This window comes from Capra hircus, chromosome 7 (genome assembly GCF_001704415.2).
Source record: "Capra hircus breed San Clemente chromosome 7, ASM170441v1, whole genome shotgun sequence".
Classification (NCBI taxonomy): domain Eukaryota; kingdom Metazoa; phylum Chordata; class Mammalia; order Artiodactyla; family Bovidae; genus Capra; species Capra hircus.
The window spans coordinates 97,009,771-97,021,291 of NC_030814.1; the positions used below are offsets into that span (position 1 = coordinate 97,009,771).

Genomic DNA, 11,521 nt, shown 5'->3' on the forward strand with positions numbered 1-11,521 from the left:
GGGGAGGAGTGTCCTCATTCGGCTGTCACTCAGCTGCGAGTTACCCACCCCTCTCCCCTTAAACTAACGGATACCTTTTGATTCCCTCTAGCATTTTCAGAGTTGGAGGAGAGATTTGGAGCCCTGCTTACCTAATAGTCCCTGACACATAGTATTATCATGTGTTATGATTATCCCAGTTTACGAATTATAAAAATAGAAACGTGAAGTGAATCATGATTAACCAAAACCCTTGTCTTTTTAGAGTGGGAGTAGAGGCTTTCGGTAACAATTTCTGACTGCACCAAGGATTTTTTAGTCCACAACCCAGGAGTTTGAATGAGTCCAAACGGGTTCTGAAGTTCCCTTATACTGAGTCAAGGCCCCTCTGAGTTCACCACCACCACTGTTTAGACTCAGTTCAGTTCAGTCGCTCAGTCATGTCCGACTCTTTGCAACCCCATGAATTGCAGCACATCCGGCTTCCCTGTCCATCACCAACTCACTTAGCCTACCCAAACTCATGTCCGTTGAGTCACTGATGCCATCCAACCATCTCATCCTCTGTCATCCCCTTCTCCTCCTGCCCTCAATCTTTCCCAGCATCAAGGTCTTTTCAAATAAGTCAGCTCTTCACATCAGGTGGCCAAAGTATTGGAGTTTCAGCTTCAACATCAGTCCTTCCAATGAACACCCAGCATTGATTTCCTTTAGGATGGACTGGTTGGATCTTCTTGCAGTCCAAGGGACTCTCAAGAATCTTCTCCAACACCACAGTTCAAAAGCATTAATTCTTCGGAGCTCAGCTTTCTTTATGGTCCAACTCACATCCATAACATGACTACTGGAAAACTGTTTAGTCCAGTCCAATAGGAATTTGAGCCACAAATGCGAGTCACCTACGTAATTGCAAATTTTTAAGAGCTATATTAAAAGAATAAAGAGGTCAGACTTTTATTGATATTTTTATTTAACCCCAGATGTCCAAAATATTTTTGCAACATATAGTCAGTGTAAGAAATTGAGGTATCCCCCTTTTTTTGCACTAGGTTTTTTAAATCTGTGTATTGCACTTACAGCACATCTCAATTTGGACTAGCCACATGCAGCTTTAATTTATCTTCCCTTAAGACAAATCCACAGGCCACTTAAAACTATATTTCTGGTGGGTGGTGGCAGTAGTGGGAGAAGGAAACAGGTTTGATTTCCTGGGTCCTGTTGGTCAGGAGGGAAGCCCTGGTGGCTCAGTGATAAAGAACCTGCCTGCCAATGCAGGAGATGCGGGGGGGGGGGGGTTCCATCCCTGAGTGGGGAAGATCTCCTGGAGAAGGAAATGGCAACCCACTCCAGTATTCTTGCCTGGGAAAATCCCATGGACAGATGAGCCTGGTGGGATGTATAGTCCATATGGTTGTAAAAGAGTCGGGCACAACTTAGCGACTAAGCAACCAGTAGTTGCTCAGAAACTGTCTACACCCATGATTCTCTAACTTTAGAATCACTGGAGGGTTTGATCACTAAGTCTGGGCTGGAACTTTTTTCTTGCAAGATCCCAAGTGATGCTGATGTTTCTCGTCCAGACGCCACACTTTGAGCCTGTATCAACCTATATTGAGCCTACATCGACCTCGTGGCTCTCAAACTTGGCTCCATGTTAGAAACACCTGAGGAACTTTATTGATGCCAAAGCCTCTATCAGAATCTGATTTATTTGACATAAGCATGCCTCAGGTAACTTCAAGAAAGTTCATGAACCCAGGTCTACACTTAAGTTCTGTCAACTCAACATCCTTAGCTCTTAGCTCCTCTGCAGGGGATTAAGAACAGGTTCTTGGTGTTTCCATTTTCCACCTTGGCAGTGCTGGCTCTGAACTGCAGTGTTGAAGGCTTGAGAGTTCCTCGAACTGACAGATCAAACCAGTCAATCCTAAAGGAAACCAATCCTGAATATTCATTGGAAGGACTGATGCTCCAATCCTTAGGCCCCCTGATGCAAAAAGCTGACTCATTAGAAAAGATCCCGATGCTGGGAAAGATTGAAGGCAGGAGAAGGGGACAACAGAGGATGAGATGATTGGATGGCATCACCAACTCAATGGACATGAGTTTGAGCAAGCTCAAGGCGATGGTGAAGGACAGGGAAGCCTGGAGTGCTGCAGTCCATGGGGTTGCAAAGAGTCAGAGATGATTGAGCAACTGAACAATAAATGCTGGCTCTTTCTTGCCTTTCTCTCTGTTCCTCCCAGACTCACAGTCAAGATGTGGTCAGTGTGCTGATGATGGGGTCGGGGGTGGGTCCTTGGGCTGAGCTACTTTTGGGGTGCAATGCTGTGTGAGCTAGACCCAGGCATAAATCCAAGAGTTTAAACAATGATTCTAAAACAGTCTTTTCTGGGTCTCGGCACACCTCTAAGAATTTGATACATTAAAACTTCAGAATATACTGCACTGATGCAGCTTTACAGCTTATCTTGAACCCCACTGGGGGGCCTTTGACCCATTGTCTTGGGACTAAGAGAAGTTAAGAAGGTCTTGCCAACTGAGCCACAAGCCCTATTGCAACAGGTATTGTTTGCTGTCTGCTCCTACCTCCCACCAATTAAAGTTTTCTAAATAGCCACAATTATTTAAAGTTCAGTAGATTTCTCTCTTAAAGATGATTTCCAATTACTTTGGGGCTTTTTGATTTTGTTTTATTGTAGATTTTTTGGCTGCACCACAGGGGTTGTGGGATCTTAGTTCCCAAACCTGGGATTGAACAGGGGCCTACCTTTGGCAATGAAATCATGAAGTCCTAACCACTGGACTGCCAGGGCATTCCCTCCAGTTGCTTTTGGAAAACAAGAGACTTGACACCATTGAGCTCACTCACTCAAAGCACTGGTGATATGGAGGAACCCCTACCTCCTTCCTGTTGAAACAAGGTCTTTGTTTTACAGCACACCCTCTCTCTCTTTTAATATCTGTCTGGGGTCTATAAGAGCTTCCCTGGTGGCTAAGACGGTAAAGAATCTGCATGCAATTTTGGAGACCCGGCTTCCATTCCTGGGTTGGGAGGCAACTGACTCAGTATTCTCGCCTGGAGAATTCCATGGACTGAGGAGCCTGGCGAGCTACAGTTCATGGGATCTCAAAGAGTCAGAAACGACTGAGCAGCTAACACACACACACTGGGGTCTGTAAGCATGTGAGGTTTACAGTTGCTGCTGCTAAGTCGCTTCAGTCGTGTCCGACTCTGGGCGACCCCATAGACGGCAGCCCACCAGGCTCCCCCGTCCCTGGGATTCTCCAGGCAAGAACACTGGAGTGGGTTGCCATTTCCCTCTCCAATGCATGACAGTGAAAAGTGAAAGTGAGGTCGCTCAGTCGTATCCGACTCTTCGAGACCCCATGGACTGTAGCCTACCCGGCTTTTCCGTCCATGGGATTTTCCAGGCAAGAGTACTGGAGTGGGATGCAGATTATAAATGGCCTTACATGCCCTGCTAAGGAGCTTGAACTACCAACATTTTTTTCCTTGGTAGCTATTGTTTACATCCCCAGGGCGGGAACAACCTCTTATTACTTCTGTCTAGCCAGCACCATGCGCGGGGCAAGTCGTTTGGCACCAATAAAGGGAGGGCATGAGTTCGTTTGTCCCAAAGCCGCAGTCCGCAGTTCGTGCCCGCATCGCCAGGGGGCACTAGGACCCCGGGAGACCAGCGGCCACGGAACCCGGCGACAAGGGGACATTCTGCATTCCGGCTGGTGCCTCCCGTGTGTCTCAGGCCTTCCTCGTCTCACCGCGCTCCTGCCCCACCCCAGGAGAAGAGAACCCAGAAGAAAATAGCCTGCACTGTCCAGAAAGAAAGGGCTTTATTGGGGAGCAGGGACAGCCGAGGACCCCTGTCCTCTAACAGACAAGGCCAGGAGAGGCTAAGTGCCGTTTGCAGTTAGGCGGAGAAAGGCTGGGCAGTTTTACTGGTGGGGTTGTGACGACGGTGTTTCCCAATGGGAACTAACAGTTTTATAGAAGATTCCGGTCAGTTTCACAAAGTCAGGTTCAAGGATGCTGATCGACTGCGTCTTCCCCAGCACAAACCTGTGGCCCTTCTTCAGGCCTTCCGCGGATCCAGAGGGCACTCCTGAGCGCCCGGGCCTGAGCGTCTGCGGAGCGTGTTACTTTCCTCGGGGGACCCCAGAGGGCCGGAACCTCAAGGCTCCTCCTGCCAGGGGGAGGGGCCAGACCAAAGGCAAATCTTAGCGGCTCGCGCACCGCGAATGGGGACACCCAGGCGCCGGATGGGGCAGTATGGGCCCCACGACCACTGCCTCCTTCTCACTCGCGGGCCACGCCCGGGACTTGGGGTCCTAGCCCGGTGACTTCCCAGGGAGCCCTTTCGCTAGCCCAGTTTTCTCCCACGCAGAGGGTTGGGGTAGGGGCAGGAGGGGAAAAGGGTTCCCACCTGTTCCAGACCGTTCTCCGAAGCCTTTCTGCGAGGAGGCCAGATCACCGCCAGCTTTCCGTCGCCCCTGCTCACTGAGGAGGAAGGGGCGCTCAGCTGGGATTGCACATCCCCCCCCCCCCACGCCTTACCAGCAGGAGGCAGCCAGGACGAAGGAGAGCGGCCGCACCCCTTAAACACACACAGGCGTTCACCCCCCTCCTCCCCGCTGAGGCCTCCGTCCCGAGGGAGGAGGGAGGAACCCCAGGGAGGGGGAAGGCGAACAAACCAGAGTGAGGAGGTAGGAACCAGAAAATTCAGAGGGGGAGGTCCAGGTGTGCCAGAACCCAGGGAGGGTCCCTGGGAACCCGACAAACACATCTGGGATCCTCCTCCCTTCCCCCACCACAAGCCTAGGTGGGGTGTGTCTGGGATTCCGACGGGGTTGGGGGTGGAGCATAGGGACGGTCAGTCCAGAAAGGGTGGGCAGAGAGAGGAGAGTCTGGGGAGTTTGGGAGCCAGGAAGGAAGACCCTGAGGATTAGAGGGCCACTGGAGTAGGGGAGTCGGTGAAAGCGGCTGGAGCCCTGGGAATCCCCAGCGTTGGGACGCCGGTGGCTTACCCGTTAGGCTGGGCGCGGGCTCCTTGAACTCGGCGGTGCCGTAGAGGCTCAGCCGCTGGCGCTGCAGCTCCCGCTCGCGCTCATTCACCTCGCGCACCTCCTGCTCCAGCAGCGACGGCGCGATGGGCGGCGGGGCGCGAGACAGCACCGGACACCGGCCCTGTACGACTGAATGCAGCCGGCCTCCGGGCTCGGGCAGCCGCTGCGTGTCTGCGCTGCCCTCCGCCGCGGGTGAGGAGGAGCACCCGCCAACAGCCTCGAAAAAGCGCTTGAGCTCGCCCAGGGGCTGCGGCGGCGGCCGGGCGCTCTGCTTCGGGACTTCGGGGCGCGCCAGCGCCGCCTGCCGATAGGCCTCCCGCTCGATGTCTCGCTGCATCTGCGCGCCCGCCCGAGCGCGCTCCAACGCGCGCGGGAGCGCGGGGCTGGGGCCCGGCAGACTGAGCACCGGCCGCACGCGCAGTTCAACGAGTTCACTGCCCGCGCGACCTGGGCTCAGGCCCCGGCTCCGGCGCAAGCTTTCCTCGCGTTCGCAGCTACGGCGAATTTCGCGCTCGATGGGCGTCTCCATGAGTGGCTCCTCTAGGGGATGTTGTGGGGTCTCCGAACGCAACTGGAGGGCTTCCGAGTTCGACTCAGAGGAGGTTTCCGGACCTTGAGAGAGACACTGCTCCAGGAGCCCCGTGCCTAGCGCTTCAGACGGTTCAGGGTCGTCGCTTCCTTGCCCAGGACTCTCAAAGCCCCCAGCTGCGGTCCGGCCCAGGACGCTCTGCGTCCTGCCTCGCTGATGGTTCGAGGACTTCCCTCTCTTGCTCGGGCGTCTCCGCGCCCTGGTCTGGGGAGGGCACGGGGACGTCGGTATTCAGCTCTGCAGCAGGCTTGGGAATTTCGCTATCTAAGCTGGGGGGTTCAGGCCCACGCGCTTCGGACGACCCCAGGGCTCCGTTCTGCCGCCCAGGGGCCTTGGTAGGTGTCCGGGGTTGGGAGAAGCTCGGAAGCCTTAGCTCCCAGCGCTGGAGTTTTGACGCCTAGAGCTGGGACACCCTGCCCTGCGCAGCACCTGTGGTTGCAATTGCCGTCCGCGGGTTCCAAGGCGTCGCCCGCACGGGCCACTTCTCTGACCCGCCCCTGGCCTCCAAGAACTGCCCTCCGGGGCAGGGCCGGGCACCGCCCCCTGCACCTGCAGGCCGGACTCGGGGCCCCGCCCTGGCCCCGCCCCCAAGGGGGGGTGCCTTAGCTGGGCACTGGGTTTGGTCCACTGACGCGCCTGTCAGCTCGGGGCACTGGATGTTTTAGAAGAGAGCTTCCCTAGACCTAGCCTGCTACCTGGGGGCGCCAGTCTAGATGCAGTGTTCACTCAATGGGCGCCACCTTGGCACCTTTTCGGGCTCACGATCCCGGCGTTACCAGGGGGCTTGGTCCCACCCAGCTGCATGCCTGGCTGAACCTCTGAACCACTGTCTTCTGGTGGGGTGTCCTCTAAAATCATCTTTCCGGGCCCTGGCCTGGCCCGCCAATCCTGTGTCAGCCGCCTGGCAGCGACAGCAACGGGCTCCGGGCTGTCCTTTCAATTTCCACCCCTGCAGTGCATAGTTCGGGCTGGAGGGGGCGCCAGGAACCGCCTCTCCGCCCGCCCAAGTCTCTCTTCCAGTGCCTGGGCTCACACTTCCAAGCCGAGCGCCAGCGCCCGCGCCAGGCCCATAGGGCACTTCCCCTCACCCCACCCGGAAAAGTTCGCGAGCCGGCCGCTGCCAAGCGCACTCCCAGACCGAGGGACCAGGCAGGCATGCACACACAGCGCGCCCAGGACCCAGAAGAGCGGCTAAGGTTGGAAAGGCGGTCACCTTGGGCCCAGGCGACTGGGAGACCCAGGGAAGTATCCAGGCTTGTGGGGGAAGTAGCTCTCTGCAGCTGGGGCCAGATTGTGGTGTTCTTGGCCAGGATTGATGCCAGGAACAGGCGACCTACTCCCAGGGACATTTTCCACTCTCTTCCACTGGGCTTTCGCCAAAACCTGCCTCCCCCCATCCCCCCCTCCATTTTGGGATGACCAGTGGAAAAGATAGTTACCTAAAGAAAGGGTGGGGGGCGGCTACACAGTCTCAGGAGTGCCAACAATCCCCCAACTCTCTGCCTACCCTGGTGACTCTCTTTTCCATCCGCCCTCTTGCTCCACTCTCTCCTGGATCCCAATCTCAAGCTGCTACCCTCCTCCCTCTGACTCTATTGGCCCAATTGGAATTGGGCCCACCTGGGTTCCATCCCACTGAGAACCTGAGCTAAGTGTCAGCCTTCTCCAAGACTCAGTTTCTTTATCTGTAAAATGGGGATGGTAGTACTTACCCCTTTGGGAGGTGATGACGATGAAAACTCTGCTTCTGGAATGAGTTGTCTCTACAGTGGACTCTCCACTTTATCACCTCCTGTTCCTCTTCTTCCCCGATGGCTCAGTGGTAAAGAATCCGTCTGCAATGCAGGAGACACAGGTTCAACCCCTGGGTCAGGAAGCTTTCCTGGAGGAGCAAATAGCAACCCACTCCAGTATTCTTGCCTGAAAAATCCCCATGGACAGAGGAGCCTGGCGGGATACTGTCCAAAGGGTCACAGAGTCAAAAACGACTTCACATGAGTATGTGCATCTCTCTTCTAGCCAGGCACACTGTGCTCTTGGTTCCACCACACCACTGACCCTTCTCTGTCCAAGGACCTCCGTGACCTCCATTTACCAGACCTGGTCACTGGCTTTGCCCGGAGTTCCTTTCCACCAGCTCCTTAGTCTTGGAGAATGCTACCCACTTATGGTTTTCCTCTGACCTCCCAAGTGCCCGTTTTCAGACTTCTGGTTCACCTGCATCAATGGGGTTCTTTCCCCTCTGGCTTCCATTGGGTTTGGCTGATGGGAGAGAGGAGAATGAGAGATCAGGATGTTTATCTCACGTGTTCTTCTTCCAAGCTTTGTTGGCTGTGTCTCTCCACTGCCGGCAGCAGTTCCAAACAGCTCTCTCTCTCCAGGGCTATGGGGTGGTAAGAGCTCCCAGCTGATGCTAACCCAGCGAGTGCACTATGCCTTGTTTATTTCCTTCTATTGAGTTCTGATCAATTACTCAGTTTAAGTATACAGTCTCTTTCCTGCCAACACTCAGACCTTGACAAACTCCAGTTTCACACTTTAAACACTATCTCTATGCAGATGTCTCCCAAATTTATATCTCTAGCTCTAATTTCTCCTCTGAGTTTTAACTCATATCCAACAGTCCCCAGTCTAATAGATAGGTCAAACTGAACACTTTCAAAACTGAATTCTTGGTCTCCCCCCAACTCTACTTCTCTTTACTACATATAGCAACTCACTCATTCTGTTTTTCATGTCCCAAAATGTAGAACTCAGCCTCAATTTCTTTTTTTCCCTACCCACCCCCAGTCCATTCATATATTGGATTGCTGTTTGCTCTACCTCCAACACATATGATGAAGTCGTCCACTTCTCTCCACCCTTTTCCCAGCCATTCATTGCCCTCCGATGTCTCTCCACCAAACTTAGGAGAAAAATCCAAATTTCCTACCCTGGCTCAAAACCCCTTCCCACTTCTCAGATCTCATCTCCTGACACCCTCTCCCTTGATCCCTCCTCCATCTGAACTTTTATGCTTTCCTCAAACTCTGCGATTGCATTCCCACCCCAGGGCCTTTGTACTGGCCTTTCTCTCTGCTTGGAATGACTCAGCATATTGCTGGCTTCTGCTATTCAGATGTCACTTGATTCAGATGTCACTGCTTCAGAGAAGTGGTCTCTGATCACCTAGCCTACCTCAAACACAGCTCTTCTCCGTAACTCTATCCCTGCCTTTTTTATTTTTTGTAATTAACCCAGTACTACAGTTGGACTTTCCTTGTGGCTCAGACGGTAAAGAATCTGCCTACAATGCAGGAGAACCAGGTTTGATCCCTGAGTTGGGAAGATCCCCAGGAGAAGGGAATGGCTACCTACTCCAGTATTCTTGCTTGGAGAATGCCATGGACAGAGGAGCCTGGTGTGCTACAGTCTATGGGATCACAAAGAGTTGGACACGACTGAGCGACTAACACTTTCACAATACTCTAGTTATCACCAATTACCTTTGTTTCTTTATTTGTATATTATCTATCTCTGCCCGCCCCCCACCTCAGCTGGAGAGTGAGTGGTATTACAGCATTTTCTGTTTGTCATCTTCACCCAGCTCTCTCACGCCTAGAACAGTGCCTAACACATAACACTTACTAAAGAATGTTCCCAAATTTGGGAACAAAGAAATAGACTTGGAAGTTGCCATTGAGTTTAAGAGACAGACACAATTATAAACAGAACAATCTTGCCTCAAGGTGGAACCCAGGACAAGAGTTCCCTTTAGGGAAGCCTATATAAGTGTTGATCTAAATAGCTAACAGTTATAAAATCAAGCTACAAGCAAGGAAGGAAAATATACACTCTCCTCCAAAAGGTGGGAACAACCCAAATGTCCATCAACAAATGAATGGATAAGCAAAATGTGATCCATTCATACAATGGAATATTATTCAGCCATGAAAAAGGAATGAAGCGCTGATTCAGGCTAAAATATGGGTGAACCTTGACAACATTATGGAGAAGGGAATGGCAACCCACTCCAGTATTCTTGCCTGGGAAACCCCACGGACAGAGGAGCCTAGTGGGCTACAGTTCATAGGGTCTGGAAGAGTCAGACACTACTCAGCAACTAACACTTTCTCTTTTGAAAAACTTATGCTCAGTGAAAGAAGCCAAACAGAACAGGCCACATATTGTATGATTCCACTGATTTAAAAAAATGTCCAGAATAGGTAAATCTACAGAGACAGATGCAGATCAGTGGTTGCCAGGGTCTTGGGGAAGGAGTGTCTGTTTAATGGGTACAGAATTTCCTCCAGGGGTAATGAAAAGGTTCTGGACCTAGATAGTGGCAAGTTGCACAACCTTGTGAATGTATTAAATGCTACCAATGGTAAATTTTGTGTATTTTACCACAACTAAAAACTAATTTTTAAAAATGTGTTCTCTATTTCTATCATGGCAAATAAGCTTTTATTAAAAAAAGAAAAACTTGGCTGACTTGAGTCTTAGTTGTGGCACAAGAGATCTTCGTGCCTCATGTTGGATCTTTCACTGTGGCGTGTGGGCTTAGTTGCCCCACAGCATGTGAAATCTTAGTTTCCAGGCCAGGAAGCAAACTCATATCCCCATCATGGCAAGGCGAGGGTTTCTTATCCACTGAACAACCATGGAAGCCCCCCAAATATGCTTTTAGGAGGATCTATTTGGTTCGCCAGAAAGTTCACTTGGGTTTTGCCATACCATCTTCGGGTTGTTGTTACGAAAAAAAAAAGTCCCAAAGGAACATTTTGACCAGCCCAATAGAAGACCAGGTTCAACTGAAACTATTTTGAATCCCCAGGAGTTTTGTACTTGGCATAGGAAAACCCCAGGCCTCAGTCCGGCCCCATTTGTTTCACACCCCCAAGTCTGTCCTACACAATGAGGGGCCTTGTACATGTACCTAGGGATCCCGCCCCATGTACCCAAGCTCTTTCCTCACTCCTCTGCCACTTTTTGGCCATCCTGAGTAGGATCTAGAGCAGGGAGGAAGGATTTAGTTGGGCACATTCCCTTTGTTCTGTTCAGAGGGAGCAGACCCTCTGAAACAAGGAAGGGGCCTAGGGGACTTTCCTGGTGGTCCAGTGGTTAAGACTGCAGGGGCCATGGGTGCAACCCCAGGTTGGGTGGGGTGAACTAACACCCTGCATGCTGTACAGCTTGACCACAAGAGTGCTGGGGGCTGCAGCAGACCAGCCTGGAGAGTAGGAGATGATTTCCCCAAGAGGATGGTTGGATAAAACATGATCAGCTGAGAAAAGGGGCGCTGCTCCTTTAAGAAAGGGATGGTGGGAGGACTGAATAGGGACCTTCAAGACTTGGGTAAGAAGTTCTCTAGACATTTCTTATCACCACACTCCCCGGGTAGTTATCACATCTAAGGGGCGTCCAGGGTCCTGGAGGCTATTTGATCGAATTCTCTCATTTTCCGAAAGGGGAAACTGAGGTCCAGAAAGTGGAAACTGAGGTCCAGAAAGGGAAGTTGCCCTGAGTTGTCCAGAGCTCAAGCCTTCTGGTGCTCTTGAGGCACAGGCTCTGGTATCCAGAATCTTCTGGTGGGATCAGCCCTTCCTCCTCACCCCAGAGATCAGGGTCCAAGAAGGGAGGGCAGTAGTATGTAAAAGCAACAGTATTCGAAGGCAGGTTACCTTTGGTGGGCAACCGGACTTGAAATGTCTAGGGTGCCAAGTAAAGGTGCCCTTGTCTGAGGGAGTTGGGGAGAACCAGCCCTAGTCCACAGGCTTGACCAGGCATGTGAGAATGTGTTTGCCGGGAGGCAGCCGAGTGCAGCAAGGAGGCCAGTGGCTGGTAAATAATTGATCAGGACAGCTGATAGTACCTCCCCAGAACTGC

At 52.2% G+C, this 11,521-nt stretch overlaps 2 protein-coding genes across 2 annotated transcripts in view; both read right to left on the reverse strand.

Moving 5' to 3' along the window:
- On the reverse strand, nucleotides 3,816-7,415 carry MISP3 (MISP family member 3). The gene is made up of 4 exons (XM_018051202.1): nucleotides 7,366-7,415; nucleotides 5,026-5,857; nucleotides 4,425-4,498; nucleotides 3,816-4,184 (listed from the first exon to the last, which is right to left on the reverse strand). Exons 2-4 carry the CDS (start codon nucleotides 5,591-5,593, stop codon nucleotides 4,173-4,175), a joined length of 654 nt encoding a protein of 217 aa, XP_017906691.1. The 5' UTR covers nucleotides 5,594-5,857; nucleotides 7,366-7,415; the 3' UTR covers nucleotides 3,816-4,172.
- The window catches only part of IL27RA (interleukin 27 receptor subunit alpha), a 36,059-nt gene continuing 32,148 nt past the window's right edge, over nucleotides 7,611-11,521 (reverse strand). The window contains exon 14 of the mRNA XM_018051201.1: nucleotides 7,611-7,915. Coding sequence (XP_017906690.1) covers nucleotides 7,811-7,915 — 105 coding nt within the window. The 3' untranslated portion in view covers nucleotides 7,611-7,810. The remainder of the gene's footprint in view (nucleotides 7,916-11,521) is intronic.